At 44.4% G+C, this 19,513-nt stretch overlaps 1 protein-coding gene across 1 annotated transcript; it reads left to right on the forward strand.

Annotated features, from left to right (window-relative positions):
* Positions 1-11,012: 11,012 nt before the first annotated feature.
* On the forward strand, positions 11,013-12,614 carry LOC123402233 (expansin-B15-like). The gene is made up of 4 exons (XM_045096125.1): positions 11,013-11,274; positions 11,364-11,476; positions 11,580-11,773; positions 11,986-12,614. Exons 1-4 carry the CDS (start codon positions 11,112-11,114, stop codon positions 12,311-12,313), a joined length of 798 nt encoding a protein of 265 aa, XP_044952060.1. The 5' UTR covers positions 11,013-11,111; the 3' UTR covers positions 12,314-12,614.
* The last annotated feature ends 6,899 nt before the right edge of the window (positions 12,615-19,513 follow it).

The raw sequence follows: 19,513 nt of genomic DNA on the forward strand, positions 1-19,513 counted from the left end.
CGTTTTACGATACGGAGGCGCCGCCACCTCCTGTTCTTCATCTCGAGGGTAGATCTGGACTCCGTTTTGGGCTCCAGAGAGGGGAAATCGTCGCCATCGTCATCATCAACCTTCCTCCATCGACAATTTCATGATGCTCTTCATCGTTCGTGAGTAATCTCATTGTAGGCTTGCTGAATGGCGATGAGTTGGATGAGATCTATCATGTAATTGAGTTAGTTTTGACGGGGATTGATCCCTAGTATCCACTATGTTCTAGATTGATGTTGCTACTACTTGGCTATGCTTAATGCTTTTCACTAGGGCCCGAGTGCCATGATTTCAGATCTGAACCTATTATGTTGTCGCCAATATATGTGTGTTTTAGATCCTATCTTGCAAGTTGTAGTCACCTACTATGTGTTATGACCCGGCAACCCCGGAGTAACAATAGCCGGAACCACTCCCGAAGATGAACGTAGTATGAGGAGTTCATGTATTCACCACGTGTTAATGCGTTTGTCGGGTTCTTTATTAAAAGGAGAACCTTAATATCCCGTAGTTTCCATTAGGACCCCGCTGCCACGGGAGGGAGGGACAATAGATGTCATGCAAGTTCTTTTCCCTAAGCACGTATGAGTACATACGGAATACATGCCTACATTAGATCGACGAACGGGAGCTAGTTACATATCTCTCCGTGTTATAGCTGTTACATGATGAATCACATCCTCATACTCATCCATCACCGATCCACTGCCTACGAGTCTTTTACTACTGGTCCTTGCTACGTTACTTTGTCTAGGCTTGTCCCTTGCTACAAAAGGGATTGGGCCACTTTGCTACTACTGTTGCTACTGTTGTTAGTCTGTTGTTGTTGCTACTGCTGTTCCTTGCTACTTTGTTGTTAATTGTTGCAAGACCCCTTTTCGACACCGTTGTCGGGAAAGAATAGTTCCTTGCCCATGTGCAACACTGGCGCCATTGATACAACAGTTAGGAATAGTCTGCCGTCAACAGTTCTGTTTCTGACACCGTTGCTATCATACTACTTTGCTACTGATACTTTGCTTGCAGACACTAATCTTTCAGGTGTGGTTGAATCTGACAAACTTAGCTGCTAATACTTGAGAATATTCTTTCGCTTCCCCTATGACGAATCAACAAATTTGGGTCGAATACTCTACCCTCGAAAACTGTTGCGATCCCCTATACTTGAGGGTCATCAAGATATTTTTCTGGCGCCGTTGCCGAGGAAGCACAACTATATTCTTTGAGTCACTTGGGATTGACGTCTGCTGATCACTATGAGGAATCCGAAAGATCCAAGAACTAAAATCTTGCCTTCCACTACGAGGAGAGGTAAGGAACTGCCATCTAGCTCTACACTTGATTCACCTTCAGTTTTGAGTAAGTTTGTGACTTCGCCTCCTGCTAGAAATCTTGATATGTTGCATGTGCTTGATACTACTATGTCTGATGATGCTATGCTTGATACTATGCATGATGATGCTATGCTTGATAATATGCCTAATAATGCTATGCTTGATACTGCTTTGCCACTAGGTGCATTCCTTGATGCACAAATTGCTAGAGTTGCTGCTAGACGTGATGATACTTCTGAAACTGCTGATACTATTGAAGTAGAACCTCCTACTATGCCTGAATTGCCTATTATGCCTGATACGCGCTATGTTATGGAAGGAGAGATAGTTGAGGATTTTCTTGCGTGTAAGGATAGCTATGATGTTGAGAAACTACTGCGCAAGTGGAAAGAAAAACCTCTGAACGCTAGGATGAAATATGACCCGAAGCTTGCTACTTCGCCTATCTTTGTGACCAATAAGGATTATGAATTCTCTGTCAACCCTGAGTTAATCACTTTGGTCGAATCTGATCCTTTTCACGGTTATGAGTCTGAAACGGTTGTAGCTCATCTTACCAAACTGCACGATATAGCCACCATATTCACTAGTGAGGAAAAGATCTGCCACTATTATATCCTCAAGCTGTTTCCTTTCTCGCTAAAGGATGATGCTAAGACTTGGTTCACTTCTCTTTTTCCTGGATGTGTGTGTAGCCCCCAGGATATGGTCTACTACTTCTCTGAAAAATATTTCCCTGCCCATAAGAAGCAAGCTTCCTTGCGGGAAATATACAACTTCGCTCAAGCTGAATAAGAGAGTCTCCCACAAGTTTGGGGGAGGCTCATCCAGCTGCTGAACACTTTGCCTGATCACCCCCTTGAGAAGAATGAAATACTTGATATCTTCTATAATGGACTTATCGATGCTTCCAAATACCACCTAGATAGTTGTGCTGGTTGTGTTTTTAGGGAACGATCCGTAGAAAAAGTTGAGATCCTATTGAATAACATCTCGTGCAATGAGAATGCTTGGAGTATTCACGAACCACCTCCTAAGCCAACTCCGAAGAAAAGAGGTATTCTATTCCTCAGTCCTGAAGATATGCAAGAAGCCAAGAAATCTATGCTAGAGAAAGGCATTAAATCTGAAGATGTCAAAAATCTACCACCTATCGAAGAGATCCATGGTCTCGATAACCCGATACAGGTACTAGAAGTAAATTCTCTGCGTAGGTTTGATGAGAGTGATATTCCTTTTGATAAACCTACTAGCTTATGCATGGATGAATTTGATAACTTGGTTGTCAAACAACAGAGTTTCAATGATTATGTTAGCAGACAATTGGAAAATAATGCTCGTATGCTTAGTCATTTAAGTGCTTGTGTGGACAGAAATGTCAATGATCTTAAGCTTCTGAGTAAACATGCCTCTATGGTTACTAACCAGGTAGAACAAGTACATAAAGCTCAAAATGACTTGCTCAATGAGTTGAATGACAATTCCGTCAGAGTCGTCACTAGAGGCGGCAGAATGACCCAGGAACCTTTGTATCGAGAGGGTCATCCGAAGAGAATTGAACAAGATTCTCAAGGAGTTAGCACTGATGCACCTAGTCATCCTAGAAAGAAGAAGAAAGATGATAGGAACCTGCACGCTAGCAACCTTGTTGCTGCTACACCTGAGAGTCCAAATGATGTCTCCGTCTCTGATGCTGAAACACAATCTGGTGATGAACATGAGCCTAATGATAATATCAATAGTGATGTTCATGAAGATGCTCAACCTAGCAATGATAAGGATATGGAGATTGAACCTGTTGATCTTGATAACCCACAGCCTAAGAATAGAAGATACGATAAGAATGACTTCGCTGCTAGGAAGCATGGTACAGTAAGGGAACCATTGGTTCAGAAACCTATGCCCTTTCCTCCCAAACCATCCAAGAAAAAGGATGATGAGGATTTTGAGCGATTCGTTGAGATGATCAGACATGTCTTTCTGCAAATGCGTTTGACAGATATGCTCAAAATGTCTCCGTATGCTAAGTACATGAAAGATATTGTGACTAATAAGAGGAGGATACCTGAGGTTGATATTTCCACCATGCTTGCTAACTATACCTTCAAGGGTGGAACTCCTAAGAAACTAGGTGATCCCGGTATGCCCACTATACCTTGCTCCATTAAAGGTAACTACGTCAGAACTCCTTTATGCGACCTTGGAGCCGGTGTTAGTGTTATGCCTCTCTCTCTCTCTTTATCGTAGACTTGAACTGGATAAGTTGAGACCCACTGAGATCTCTCTGCAAATGGCCGACAAATCAACTGCTTTCCCTATCGGCATTTGCGAGGATGTGCCTGTTGTGGTTGCTAACGTCACTATCTTAACAGACTTTGTTATTATGGATATTCCCGAGGACGATGCCATGGCGGTCACCCTCGGAAGACCCTTTTTAAACACTGCAAGGGCTGTTATAGATTGCAACAAAGTTAATGTCACTTTCCATGTCAACGGTAATGAGCATACGGTGCATTTTCCGAAGAAACAATATTGAGTACATTGCATCAATGCTATCGAAAAAACTTCATCGATTCTTATTGGGAGCTTTGAATACCCTATTCCTCATGTCAAGATGAAGTATGATTTGCTTGTTGGGGTGATACACATCCCCATTGAGGTAACCTAGTGACTATTCAAAAATTCTCCGTTCTCTTTTGCGATTCAAAAAGGTTTGTCAAAGAGGCTTGATCAACCTCACTGATGGATTTCTTTCGATGACCATGAGATGGATGAATCGAGGAGTCACAAACCTCTGTTCCAAGCTTTCACTTTAGATTGCTTAGAAGAATAATAATAGGTTTAGATTAGTTTTCCCTGTTTTCTGTCTTAGCGTCCGGTAGAAAAGTACCCCGAAAATAGAAGTTCTCCGAACGCTGTGAAAATCTAGTATGATTTTTTATGGAATATTTGAAAAATACTGGGACAAAGAGTCTGTCTGGGGGCCACACCAGTGGGCCACAATCCCTAGGGGCACGGGCACCCCCTGGCCGCGCCACCCAGGCTTGTGGGGCCCACAGACACCCCCTCCACTCATTCTTGCTCCCATCAAGTTCTCCTACCTCCAGAAAAAACCATTTCGCAGCTCAAACCCGTGTTCTTGCTCCTCTTGCTGGGATTTACTATCTCTTTGCTCAAATCACCGTTCTTCGAACTGTTTTGGGGAAATTACTCCTTGGTAAGTGACTCCTCCATTGGTCCAATTAGTTTTTGCTCTAGTGCCTTATACTCCGTGTATTTTTGCTGCCTTGGTGACCATGTTCTTGAGCTTTGTATGCTGATTCTAGCTGGTCCCAAGTAGTGTTGATGCCTAATATGGCCTCTAGGACTTGTGGGAGTAGTTGCTACGAGTTTAGTTGAACCTTGTTCACCTTTCCTTTGGGTCATTGAAAATTTCAGAAAAGGAAGATGTTCAGGAGAAACTTTCATGGTGGTTCATCAAGCAAGAGAGGTCCTCGTCTTGCGATTCGGGAGCCTGATCCTTACCAACCTAGGGACGCGCAGGTACAACCATGTGAATGGACTTCTGATGAATTTATGATTGAGGCATGCTTCAAAGATGAGTTTGATGCATTTGTTCGCAACGTCGGACTCGAAGAATTCATCTCCGATAAATGTGAACAATATGTTGCTCTCACTACCTCTTTTGTTCGTAGATTCAAATTCTCAGCTCGCCGTGAGCCATCGGTATTGTTTGATCTCTATGATAAATCGTATACCATGGATTTAGAGGATTTCAGTAGAATTTGCAAAATACCTATTTGGTGCAACCTCAATGATCCTCCTAAATCTTCGGTTAGAGATTTTTGCGTTGGTATTAAGGTTGGAGAAACTAGAGACATTACACAAGCTACCATGGGGAGTATTCATTTTCCTACCTTGCATTACTTTGCCCTCTTTATAGGCAGATGCATTAATGGCAAGATTGAGCATTGTCACCTTTGCGCACCCGACCTTAGTATCCTTAAGAGCGCGGTGACGGGTGACAAAAGCTTCAGCATGGGAGCTATTATTGCAAGGAGGCTGAATAAGAATGCTATTGAAGGGGATTTCTTTGGTGGGATCTATGCCACTCGCATAGCAAATTTTCTTGGACTACCCATCCGCGAAGGAGATCCCCCGCTCCATACAGCTTTCCTTGACCGCGTCACTTTGACACGCTGCCAGTTCCTTGAGAGGGATGATGAATCCCTCCTATACCGATTGATATTTAACCAGCAGCGTGTTTTCCATATTACCCTTCCTGCTCCTGCCTTCTTTGACTTTCAGGTAAAACGGAGATATTACATAACCAAGAGGAGAGGCAGAGGAGTATGAGAGGGAGGCGACGGCTGCTCGTCTCCGTGAGGCAGCTATTCAGGCAATAGCTGCAGCGCTCCCGTATAACCCCGATTATGATTTTGGGTTTTGCCACGACCATCCTTGGGAGTAGACCAAGTTAGGCCAAAAGCCTAAGCTTGGGGGAGTACGTGTTCTCACCGATTTTACATTTTTGCTTTAGCTTTCACTTTGTTAGCCGGTGTTCACACTTTGCCACTGTATCATCCATGCTTGTTTATTTTATTTTTCCCGTTTTCTTTTCGTGTGTCTATCTAGTTTGAGAAAACCCAAAAGGATTTTCTTTTTCTTGTTTTCTTTTCGTGTGTCTGTCTAGTTGAGAAAAACCAAAAAGATTTTATTTTTCTTCTTTTGCTTGTTGGGAGCTTTCCCGTGTACATAGTTTTCTTTTTCTTTGGGTCAAGGTAGAAGATATTGGTTACAATGTTTAGTGGCTCTTGCATGCATACCTGTTTAGCTTTCAAAGAGCCATATTACTTTGTCTTCACCTTTGTGTTTGCCCGCAGATTCCAGCTTTAGTCCAATGCACGAGCACGCTTATTATTGTTCACATCGTTCGGTCCTGCAAGTGAAAGGAAATAATGACGATATATGATGAAGTGACTGAGCCTGGAAAAGCTGGTATGAACTCGATATATTTTGTTTTTGTGAATATGACTAGCTCATCATGCCTGATTCAGCTTTGTTGTGAGAGAAACATGTTTTCAATGACAACTTAGAGATCATAGTTGCTTATGCCATGCTTAATTAGCTAGGAGCTTATAATGGTTTGTCTTGGTTGCCAACATGAATGTTGAGATGACTATGATGTAGTATGATAGGATGGTATCCTCCTTTGAATGTTTCAAGTGGTTTGACTTGGCGCATGTTCACGCATGTAGTTCAAACAAAATCAACATAGCCTCTATGATGTTCATGTTCATGGTGATTTATGTCCTACTCATGCTTTCACTCAATGCTAGTTAATCTCAATGCATTTTGATGATTGTTGTCGCTCTCTAGTTGGTCGCTTCCCAGTCTTTTGCTAGCCTTCACTTGTACTAAGCGGAAATACTGCTTGTGCATCCACCTCCATAAACCCAAAGTTGTGCCATATGAGTCCACCATACCTACCTATGTGCGGTATCTACCTGCCGTTTCAAGTAAATTTGCATTTGCCACTCTCTAAATCTTCAAGAAATAATCTGTTTTGCATGCCCGAACCGCTCATGTGGTGACAGGGGGCTATTGGTATCTTCCATGCTAGGCGTGTTATCCTCGATATGTGTTTATTCACTATCATTCACGAGAAAGGGGACGGTAATTGGAATTCCCAGTTCCATGCTCAAATCGAAAAGATAATTGCAAACAAAACTCCCCCACGATTGATGTTGGTTTGGACGGTACCCGAGGATTCGACTAGTCGTGGAGTGTGATTGATTGGTGGTGGGGGAGTCAAAACTTTACTTTTCTGTTCGGGAACCGCCTATAGCATGTGTAGCGTGGAATATGTTGAGAACTCTTAGTCATTGCGTTGACAATGAAAGCATGCCACCCAAAATTATTATCTCTGTTTTCAAAGCTTGAGCTCTCGCACCTCTGCAAATCAATGCTTCCCTCTGCGAATGGCCTGTCTATTTATGTTCCTGTTGAGTCATCCTCTTCTTACAAAAGCACCAATTAGAGAGCACCTCTGTAATTTTTATGCTTTGCTTTTAACTTTGTTGAGTGTGACTATGACTGGATCTTCATTGCCTTGAATTACAATGTTTAGTCAGTCCTTGGTCTTTTAAGGTGCTCTGCATTTATGTTTTGCGGTCTCAGAAAGAGCTAGCGAGATACCATCTATTCGTATTGCTTCTTGTTGTTTTGATTGAAGTGTTGACACTTGAGGCTTATTATTATTTGCTCGCTAGTTGATTATGCCATTGATATGAGTTTACTGTGAGACCTAGATGTCATTTGCTTATGTGGTTTGATTGTGATGTTGCTGAAATTCTGGTTGTGAGTTAGACATAGTTGCAACAACAAGATCAAACAGAGTTCGTCAAAGTTTTTCTTTTGTCTCTCGCAGTTTGTCAACTGAGTTGCTTGAGGACAAGCAAGGCTTTAAGCTTGGGGGAGTTGATACATCTCCGTCGTATCTACTTTTCCGAACTCTTTTGTCCTTGTTTTGGACTCTAATTTGCATGATTTGAATGGACTAACCCGGACTGACACTGTTTTCAGCAGAATTGCCATGGTGTTGTTTTTGTGCAGAAATGAAAGTTCTCGGAACGTCCTGAAAATTTACGGAGATTTTTTCTGGAATAAAAGAAAAATACCTGCGCAAAGACCCACGTGAGGGGGTGTGCGAGTGGGCCACAAGCCCACACGGCGCGGCCACCCCGCTAGGCCGCGCCATGCACGCTTGTGGGGCCCACGTGGCACCACCGCCCCCAATCTCAGCTCTATATCTTCCGTTTCGCCTGGAAAAAAATCAGAGAGAAGGTTTCATCGCGTTTTACGATACGGAGGCACCGCCACCTCCTGTTCTTCATCTGGAGGGCAGATCTGGAGTCCGTTTCGGGCTCCGGAGAGGGGAAATCGTCGCCATCGTCATCATCAACCTTTATCCGTCGACAATTCCATGATGCTCTTCATCGTTCGTGAGTAACCTCATCGTAGGCTTGCTGGACGGTGATGAGTTGGATGAGATATATCTTGTAATCGAGTTAGTTTTGACGGGGATTGATCCCTAGAATCCACTATGTTCTAGATTGATGTTGCTACTACTTGGCTATGCTTAATGCTTGTCACTAGGGCCCGAGTGCCATGATTTCAGATCTGAACCTATTATGTTGTCGCCAATATATGTGTGTTTTAGATCCTATCTTGCAAGTTGTAGTCACCTACTATGTGTTATGACCCGGCAACCCCGGAGTGACAATAGCCGGAACCGCTCCCGGAGATGACCATAGTATGAGGAGTTCATGTATTCACCACGTGTTAATGCGTTGGTCCGGTTCTTTATTAAAAGGAGAACCCTAATATCCCGTAGTTTCCATTAGGACCCCGCTGCCACGGGAGGGATGGACAATAGATGTCATGCAAGTTCTTTTCCCTATGCACGTATGACTACATACGGAATACATGCCTACATTAGATCGACGAACGGGAGCTAGTTACATATCTCTCCGTGTTATAGCTGTTACATGATGAATCACATCCGTCATACTCATCCATCACCGATCCACTGCCCACAAGTCTTTTACTACTGGTACTTGCTACATTACTTTGTCTAGTCTTGTCCCTTGCTATAAAAGGGATTGGGCCACTTTGCTACTACTGTTGCTACTGCTGTTACTCTGTTGCTGTTGCTACTGTTGTTCCTTGCTACTTTGCTGTTACTTGTTGCAAGACCCCTTTTCGACACCGTTGTCGGGAAAGAATAGTTCCTCGCCCACGTGCAACACTGGCACCATTGATACAACAGTTAGGAATAGTGTGCCGTCAATAGTTTTGTTTCTGACACCATTGCTATCATACTACTTTGCTACTGATACTTTGCTTGCAGACACTAATCTTTCGGGTGTGATTGAATCTGACAAACTCAGCTGCTAATACTTGAGAATATTCTTTTGCTTCCCCTTTGGCGAACCAACAAATTTGGGTCGAATACTCTACCCTTGAAAACTGTTGCGATCCTCTATACTTGAGGGTCATCAGTCGTCCGCATGTGATGATGTCCAGCGGCATTGTCACGAGAACGTTGCCCTAGGGACGGTGGCGCATTGAGGCGAAGAATGGGAGAAGGGAATGTGTGAATAATGGTGGGTGGTTGTGCCCCTTTCCTTGTCACATTGGATCCTTTTGTGTGAACTAGGCACACTGACGGGGAGGGGCAAATGAACGAACGAAAAAAAATAAAGTTTGGAGATGGCCGGGAGGGATTAGAGAAGAAAAGAAAAGTTATGATTCTTCTCATAAGTGTTGATTGAATTATATTTGAAGAAAGAAGGTTCAGATACATATTTGTTCATTGGTCAATAAGATTTTTTGCTTAAACTATGTTATTTGTTTTCTAGAACAAATTACATTGATGGAAGATCATTTGTATGTTAGAAAAGTGTTGATTTACAAGGAAATAGTGGGTATGTTTCTTTTGCTTAAAATATGTTATCTGTTTCCTAAAACAAATTGTATTGATGGAAGACTTTTTGTACATTAAAAAGTGTTGGTTCTAAGAAATGCGCGTGAAATTAAATTTTATTATTTGCTAACGTTCTATCGTTGCCTGTCCATTTATAACGAGACTCGTTAGAAAAGTTTAAAAATATTAGGAAAGTTTTTAATGGGATGATGGAAAAAATCAATGTGAAGAGATGATGGTGGGACGTGACATTAAAATAAACAAAACGAAAATAAGTCGGGCAAAAATAAACCATGAAGACTAGCCTATCAACTGAGAGTTTAGAGCAGAGATTAGCGCCGCTGTGTTTTTTTCAAGTATTATTACTCGTGCAAGTCGCCGTGTATGCAATCGAGTGACGAAGGCCACTGCGAGGCAAGTCATCTGAAAGCCCAGTGCATGTTGCTGGGGCGCTTAATCCGGCGAGGATGCTGACTACCGGCCCGAGCTACGTACCGGCTGCGGGGCGGAGTGAACGCGTCAGCCAACCCTCACAAGTCAACGGCGAGGAACCGGCAAACCGGGCCAAGATTACGGCTCGTGCCGTGGCTTGCCGCGGGGCTGAGGCCGAATGACTGCGCCTCCTGGCCGTCCCAAGGGAGGGATCGACGGTGCAGAGACGTTATTATGAGAATCTGACTACTGGACCTCGTGATCGCAATTGACCGATCGATCTGAATTCGGGGATGATGAAACGGACGGGGCGTGGAGCCGTCTCGGGAACGGCGGCAGCTCGACTTCTAGGGTCGCCTCGTGTCTAACCGAAATAACGGCAACTGTCGTTTTTCTGCTTACTGGGTCACTAGAGGCCGAGTACTGTACTAGTTGGTGTACAAATCTGGAATATCGATCGTGGGGCGATTGATCGCCAACGGGCTGGACCAACCTTTGTGCGGCAGATCGATCGTGCAGTGTGGCGATTGATCGCCAACGAATGGGTTTATTTATCTATCTATAAAACAGCTTTCCCTTGAATCCGCGTGTGCAACCCCAGCAAGTAAGCTCTACTCATTTTTATTTTCTCAGAAGAAACAAGGAAGAATTTAATCACTGCCCGCGAACTCTCTTTCTCTCTCAGCGGTGCACCCTGCCATCTGCCTGCCTGCCTGCTGCCTATAAATGGAAGCGAGGAGTACACTTCCCAGCACACACCAACACCATCCCTCTTCTTCAGTCTCTTCCTCCTTGTACTCTAGTGATCATCACTGAGAGAGAGAGGCATGGCCTTTTCCGTGGCCAGGATCTCAGCGTCCATCGCCGTGCTCATGGCCCTAGCCTTCCTCCTCCGCCCCTGCGCGGCCGTCGAGATCCACCGCAAGCTCTCCGGCTGGTCCAACGGCGGCGCCACCTGGTACGGCGGCCCCAACGGCGCAGGGAGCGATGGTAATTACTGCATGAATGAACATAAACATGTCGTACTGTTTAATATCTCCAGCATTATGCAAGTAACGCCTTGCATGCACGATCTGTAGGTGGTGCGTGCGGGTACCAGGACGCCGTCGACCAGCAGCCATTCTCCTCCATGATCGCCGCGGGTGGCCCGTCCATCTACCAGGACGGCAAGGGCTGCGGCTCCTGCTACCAGGTCCGTCGATCAGATATTTGGAGATCAATGGTGGAGATGCCTGTTTCAATTCAGGTGCAACCATTTAATTTAATTTTGACTCGGCTTAATGTAAAATCTGCAGGTGAAGTGCACCGGCCACGGCTCTTGCTCGTCCAGCCCGGTGACCGTCGTCCTCACCGACGAGTGCCCCGACGGGCCGTGCCTGGATGAGCCCGTCCACTTCGACCTGAGCGGGACGGCGTTCGGCGGCATGGCGAAGCCCGGCCAGGCCGACCAGCTTCGCGCGGCCGGACGTCTCCAAATCCAGTACACACGGTAAGTTGGCTAGCTGCATGCATTTTCACGTGAGTTTTTCATGCAAACGGCACACGGCACACGGTAGTCCGGCTGCGTGTCCGGACGCACGTAAAAGAGAGCGGCAAGCGCGCACACGGTATGCCGCGCGCTTTCCTGCCCGACCGACTAACCGCCGTGTCTTGTCTTGGCCTCGATCGGCATCTGTCCGCCTGCCCGTGTGACCGCTGCAGGGTCCCGTGCAACTGGCGGGGGATGCACGTAGCCTTCAAGGTGGACGCCGGCTCCAACCCCTACTACCTCGCCGTGCTCATCGAGTACGAGGACGGCGACGGCGACCTGTCGTCGGTGGAGCTCATGGAGAACGGCGGCAATGGCGCCGGCTGGACTAAGATGGACCGGTCGTGGGGCGCGGTGTGGAGGTACAACTCCGGGCCAATGTTGCATGCGCCCTTCTCGGTCCGCCTCACCTCCAGCTCCGGCAAGACTCTCGTGGCAAGTAACGTCATCCCCGCCGGCTGGAAGCCCGGCGGCACCTACCGCTCCGTCGTCAACTACTGATGAACTGGGCGTGGGTGCGTTGCACGCAAGCACGCCGCGCGCTCGCCCGTATACAGAGGCGTGGCGCCATCCTGGTTTATGTTTGGAGCTATGGGCGTGGAGATGTGTGTAACCACCATTAATAACGCGTGTGTCGCAAGTGTGTGTGTGTCTGTGTGTCTGTGGGCGCCATTGTTGCGTGCAGCTTGTGTTTATCTGTCAGTTTGGTACTTTGGTGCATGTGAAATAAATAAACTGTATCGGGGCGGAGGCGGCCGGGAAGAGTTTCTATTTCTGGCCCCTCGTCTTCTTGTTCAAGTAATTTCATTTGCTTACATATTATTACTAGAGTTTGACGATATTCCCGTCTCTTCCCTTCTTTTTTCTGGAAGAGGTTTCTTCACTTCATTTCCGTCTAGCCCTTTTCTCTAGTCTCGCCACCGGAAATGTACCCGGTACATCCATACTTGTGGTGCTACCGATGCATGGGATGCTAAAATATCTGACAAAACAATCTAGCATATTGAAACAATCATCAATGTATGTTGTAATAAAATTTCGTGTCAAAAATTAAAATATCTTTTAAAATATGAAATAACAAATTTGACATCAATATGATAATAAGCCAAATCTAAAGTCCAACTTAGTGTTGAATTTTGATTTTAAATTTCGCGACAGCCTACATTAATGTTGTGTGAATGTGTTAAATTTCTTTTTTAATTTTTTTGAATATTTTACAAGAGTTTGGTGCATCTGTAGCACCACAAGCACCGGTGTACCACATATTGTCCCACCACCAGCCTAGATACTACTAGAAAAATGGGTATACAACTTGCTCGAAAAAACAAATGTATGAGAATATATAAAATCTTTGCCGCACACACACACTGAAAAGGTGCTGAGAATTATAAACCTCTAATGGTATACACAAATTAAGGGCCACATACAGGTCAATCAACTTTTTTGGTTGCCGAAGTCGATTCTGTAAGCCGCCTGCACTACCTCACCGCTCCACTCCGTCGAAACCACGACTCCTGTTGCGAGTCTCCGGCATTGGATTGCACCCGGCTCAACCTACCGGTGCTCCGGATACTCGTTGCCGCTTGCCACGACGCCCTATCTCTACTTCAGGGCCTTGTGCCAAACCGACTGGCACGATCTTGCATTCTGCAAGCGACGATTAGAAGAAAAAAAAGAATGAAAACAGAGAGAAAGAATCCCCCTTGTGCCAAACCGACTTATACGATCTTGCATTCTGCAACCGACGATTAGAAGAAAAAAAAAGAATGAAAACAGAGGGAAAGAATCCCCCTGTCTGGAGAGACTCGAACCTAGGCCGACGACAGCAACCTTTGTGTTGTCCACCACTTCACCTAGGAGAGCTCCTGGCAATGGACGATTAGCAAAATTAACAAAATTGCTACCCAGATTTATCACTTGGATATTATGTCATAAGAGAAATTATCAATCAAAATATTACTCCCTCCGTTCCTAAATATAAGTCTTTAAAGAGGTTTCATTAGTGGACTACATACGGATGTATATAGACATACTTTAGAGTGTAGATTCACTCATTTTGTTCCGTATGTAGACTCCTAATGAAATATTTTAAAAAACTTATATTTAGGAACGGAGGGAGTAAATTTTTTGATATTATCTTTTCCAAATAAATCTATTAATGTATAGAATAATGGAATCCTATGATTGGTCAAATGAAAAGAACATCATTGCTTCAGAGAAAAAACTCACATGAATAATGTATTTTTATGTGAGCAAAAGTATAGTCCTGAAATCACGTTCTTTTCCGGGAAAGTAATAACCTCCATAAATAAAAGTTATAAACTGATTTATAACATGTTCCATGCCCACCGTCACATAACAAAAAATGAAAACCTGAACTAATTGGAAAATAAAGATGATGAATCAATCGCTCATAGTGACAATGAGTTGAGTCTCATAGACCAATTTGAGTTAGTTAAGTGGTCTATTATATCTTGAGTTGCCTTAAGTTCAGTTTGGATCAATTGGCAAGGTAGATACGTACACGCCCTACATATCCTCTCCACCTTGTTTCAGAGGCTATGAAAACTTTTAGTACTACCTCTGTTCCGATGTATAAGTCATTCACGTAGTTTTAGGTCGATAATTTAACCATCTAAATATGTATCATATTTGATAAAATATATATATTTAGAAACTACATCCGTGTAGAAATCTAGTGATATACTTTTCATGACATATAACACATATTTAATTCCTCAAAATGGTGACCTAGAACTACGCAAATGACTTATACACCGGAACGGAGGGAGTAACAAATACGTGCACCCGGGAGCCGAATTGGATTTTCGTAACAAAGACAAGCTAATATGTGCACGAAAGCCTCATCTCTCTTCTTTTTCGGGACGTGTTACGGATCGATGGCCGTTGCCGCGGCGCCTCGCTAGAGCCTAGAGCACCCACGAAAGATTGTGGCAACAAAAAAGCTACATCCCTTTTGTCGGTATGCCAACCCGGGTACGCGCGTTGTGTAACCGGCTCATCCGCTCATGCATTACCTCCAACTTTGCTAGCGTATGTATTGATCACCGTATGAGGAAGTCACCGGAGATGATACAAGCAACGCTCCGTGATCGGCAAGCATTGGCACATAGCAACGCTTTTCCACCACCTACATATGGTAAGCCTTGGCACATGGCAGCACTTTTCCACCACGTATATATGGAGAGCCTTTTGTTTGCCATAGGCATACGAGCTTCATGCATGTTAAGCTAGCATCTAACCAACTGCTTTTTGTTGTTTTCACGGAAACGCCCAACCATTTTTTGGTGCAAGGGAAACGTTCGGCTTCTTTTGGAAGTCCAGCCGTGTCGTTATGGTCCTTGTGGAATAGCAATGTCCAAAAGAGAGGTCGTTTCCTTATGGATGAAGCTTGTATTGTACCCCTGAACTGGACTCACGATACTCATGGATGAAGCTTGTATTTCAAATTCTCAGTGCACGCAACAGACTTGAATTCCTCTAACAAGCGCTCCGTGGCTATTAAGAGCAACTCTAGCAGAGGCAAGTGTTGTCGTATCCATTGCCTCTATAATGTGTATTAAGTGCATTTCATAATGTTTTGCTGGCTGTGAAGTCGACGTACAAATCTAGAATTGTCGTAATAGTCTACAAAATGTACCTCCATGTGAAACCCGTTTGTCACTGGTTTAACAAGATATGTTTCTTTCTCATCTCGTGAAACAACAATTCAAACTTCAAACCTGATTTCAACATCAATTTATAGTACGAATTCAATTACTATATCTAGTTTGATTTCAACGATATAATAAATACTCATCTCTATTTGGCGCTCTTCCTCCAAAATCTAGTTCGGCGCTCTTCCTCCATTTGGAAGCAGACTCTGGGCGGGTGCTACTTGAGAAGTTTCCACTTCCACCGTCACACAATCTATGAACTTCTAGGTGGACAAGATGCGACTCCAAGCAAAGGTTGTGAAGCACCGTAGTCGCAAAGGAAAAGACCGACTCTGTTATGCGGACAAGGTAGTGGGTGGGCGACGAGGAGGTGGTGTGGCCCAACATCTCATTTAGCCTTATGAAGTGTGTCCTCCTGATACGTCTCCATCGTATCTACTTTTCCTAACTCTTTTGTCCTTGTTTTGGACTCTAATTTGCATGATTTGAATGGAACTAACCCGGACTAACGCTGTTTTCACCAGAATTGCCATGGTGTTGTTTTTGTGCAGAAATAAAAGTTCTCGGAACGTCCTGAAAATTTATGGAGATTTTTTCTGGAATAAAAGAAAAATACATGCGCAAAGATCCACCGGAGGGGGCGTGCCAGTGGGCCACAAGCCCAGAGGCCGCGACCACCCCCTATGGTCGCGCCATGCAGGCTTGTGGGGCCCATGTGGCACCACCGCCCCTAATCTCAGCTCTATATCTTCCGTTTCGCTTGAAAAAAAAAATCAGAGACAAGGTTTCGTCGCGTTTTGCGATACGGAGGCGCCGTCACATCCTGTTCTTCATCTGGAGGGCAGATCTGGAGTCCGTTTCGGGCTCCGGAGAGGGGAAATCGTCGCCATCGTCATCATCAACCTTTCTCCATCGACAATTCCATGATGCTCTTCATCGTTCGTGAGTAATCTCATCGTAGGCTTGCTGGACGGTGATGAGTTGGATGAGATCTATCATGTAATCGAGTTAGTTCTTGACGGGGATTGATCCCTAGTATCCACTATGTTCTAGATTGATGTTGCTACTACTTGGCTATGCTTAATGCTTGTCACTAGGGCCCGAGTGCCATGATTTCAGATCTGAACCTATTATGTTGTCGCCAATATATGTGTGTTTTAGATCCTATCTTGCAAGTTGTAGTCACCTACTATGTGTTATGACCCGGCAACCCCGGAATGACAATAGCCGGAACCACTCCCGGAGATGACCATAGTATGAGGAGTTCATGTATTCACCGCGTGTTAATGCGTTGGTCCAGTTCTTTATTAAAAGGAGAACCTTAATATCCCGTAGTTTCCATTAGGACCCCGCTGCCACGGGAGGGATGGACAATAGATGTCATGCAAGTTCTTTTCCCTAAGCACGTATGAGTACATACGGAATACATGCCTACATTAGATTGATGAACAGGAGCTAGCCACATATCTCTCTATGTTATAGCTGTTACATGATGAATCACATCCGTCACACTCATCCATCACCGATCCGCTGCCTACGAGTCTTTTACTACTGGTCCTCGCTACGTTACTTTGCCTAGACTTGTCCCTTGCTACAAAAGGGATTGGGCCACTTTGCTGCTGCTGTCACTACTGCTGTTACTTGTTACTTTGCTGCTGCTGTCACTACTGCTGGTACTTGTTACTTTGTTGCTGCTGCTATTACTGTTCCTTGCTACTCCGCTGTTACTTGTTGCAAGACTTTGTTGGCACCGTTGCCGAGGCTAGGTAAGCGGTACTGACAATCCCATCAACCAAGGCTTTTTTCTGGCATCGTTGCTATCATACTACCTTGCTACTGATACTTTGCTTGCAGACACTAATCTTTCAGGTGTGGTTGAATTGACAACTCAACTGCTAATACTTGAGAATATTCTTTCGCTTCCCCTTGAGTCGAATCAATAAATTTGGGTTGAATACTCTACCCTCGAAAACTGATGCGATCCCATACGTTTGTGGGACATCAAGGTTTTTTCTGGCGCCGTTGTCGGGGAAGCACAACTATATTCTCTGAGTCACTTGGGATTGACGTCTGCTGGTCACTATGAGGAATCCGAAAGATCCAAGAACTAAAATCCTACCCTCCACTACGAGGAGAGGTAAGGAACTGTCATCTAGCTCTGCACTTGATTCACCTTCAATCTTGAGTAAGTTTGCGACTTCGCCTCCTGCTAGAAATCTTGATATGTCGCCTGTGCTTGATACTGCTTTGCTTGATGATGCTACTTCTGTTGTCCATGATGCTATGCTTGATACTATGCCTGATGATGCTATGCTTGATACTATGCCTGATGATGATATGCTTGATACTATGCCTGCTATGCCTGATACTGCTTTGCCACTTGGTGCATTCCTTGATGCACATATTGCTAGAGCTGCTGCTAGATGTGATGATACTTCTGAAACTGTTGATACTATTGAAGTAGAACCTCCTACTATGCCTGAATTGCCTGTTATGCCTGATATGCGCTATGTTATGGAGGGAGAGATAGCTGAGGATTTTCTTGCGTGTAAGGATAGCTATGATGTTGAGAAACTTCTGCGCAAGTGGAAAGAAAAATCTCTGAACGCTAGGATGAAATACGACCGGAAGTTTGCTACTTCGCCTATCTTTGTGACCGATAAGGATTATGAATTCTCTGTCGACCCTAAGTTAATCACTCTGGTCGAATCTGATCCTTTTTCACGGTTATGAGTCTGAAACGGTTGTAGCCCATCTTACCAAACTGCATGATATAGCCACCCTATTCACTAGTGAGGAAAAGATCCGCCACTACTATATGCTCAAGTTGTTCCCTTTCTCGCTAAAGGATGATGCTAAGACCTGGTTCACTTCTCTTGCTCCTGGTTGTGTGCGTAGCCCCCAGGATATGGTCTACTACATCTGTGAAAAATATTTCCCTGCCCATAAGAAGCAAGGTGCCTTGCAGGAAATATACAACTTTGCTCAAGCTCAGGAAGAGAGTCTCCTACAAGCTTGGGGGAGGCTCATCCACCTACTGAATGCTTTCCTGATCACCCTCTTGAGAAGAATGAAATACTTGATATCTTCTATAATGGACTTACCGATGCTTCCAAAGACCACATAGATAGTGGTGCCGGTAGTGTTTTTAGGGAAGGAACTGTAGAACAAGCTGAGATTCTACTGAATAACATCTTGTGCAACGAGAATGCTTGGACTATTCCCGAACCACCTCCTAAGCCAACTCCAAAGAAAAGAGATATTCTATTCCTCAGTCCTGAAGATATGCAAGAAGCCAAGAAATCTATGCGAGAGAAAGGCATTAAATCTGAAGATGTCAAAAATCTACCACCTATCGAAGAGATCCATGGTCTCGATAACACGATACAGGTAGTAGAAGTAAATTCTCTGCGTAGGTTTGATGAGAGTGATATTCCTTTTGATAAACCTGCTGGCTTATGCTTGGATGAATTTGATAACTTCGTTGCCAAACAACAGAGTTTCAATGATTATGTTAGTAGACAATTGGAACAGAATGCTCGTATGCTCACTCATTTAAGTGCTTGTGTGGACAGAAATGTCAATGATCTTAAACTTCTGAGTAAGCATGCCTCTATGGTTACTACTCAGGTAGAACAAGTACTTAAATCTCAGAATGACTTGCTCAATGAGTTGAATGACAATGCCGTCAGAGTCGTCACTAGAGGCGGTAGAACGACCCAGGAACCTCCGTATCCTGAGGGTCATCCGAAGAGAGTAGAACAAGAGTCTCAAGGAGTTAGCACTGATGCACCTAGTCATCTTAGAAAGAAGAAGAGAGATGATAGGAACCTGCACGCTAGCAACCCTGTTGCTGCTACACCTGAGAGTCCAAACGAGGCCTCTGTCTATGATGCTAAAACACAATCTAGTGATGAACATGAGCCTAATGATGACATCAATAGTGATGTTCATGAAGATGCTCAACCTAGCAATGAAAAGGATGTGGAGATTGAACCTAGTGTTGATCATGATAACCCACAGC

This window comes from Hordeum vulgare, chromosome 6H (assembly GCF_904849725.1).
Source record: "Hordeum vulgare subsp. vulgare chromosome 6H, MorexV3_pseudomolecules_assembly, whole genome shotgun sequence".
Taxonomy (NCBI): Eukaryota; Viridiplantae; Streptophyta; class Magnoliopsida; order Poales; family Poaceae; genus Hordeum; species Hordeum vulgare.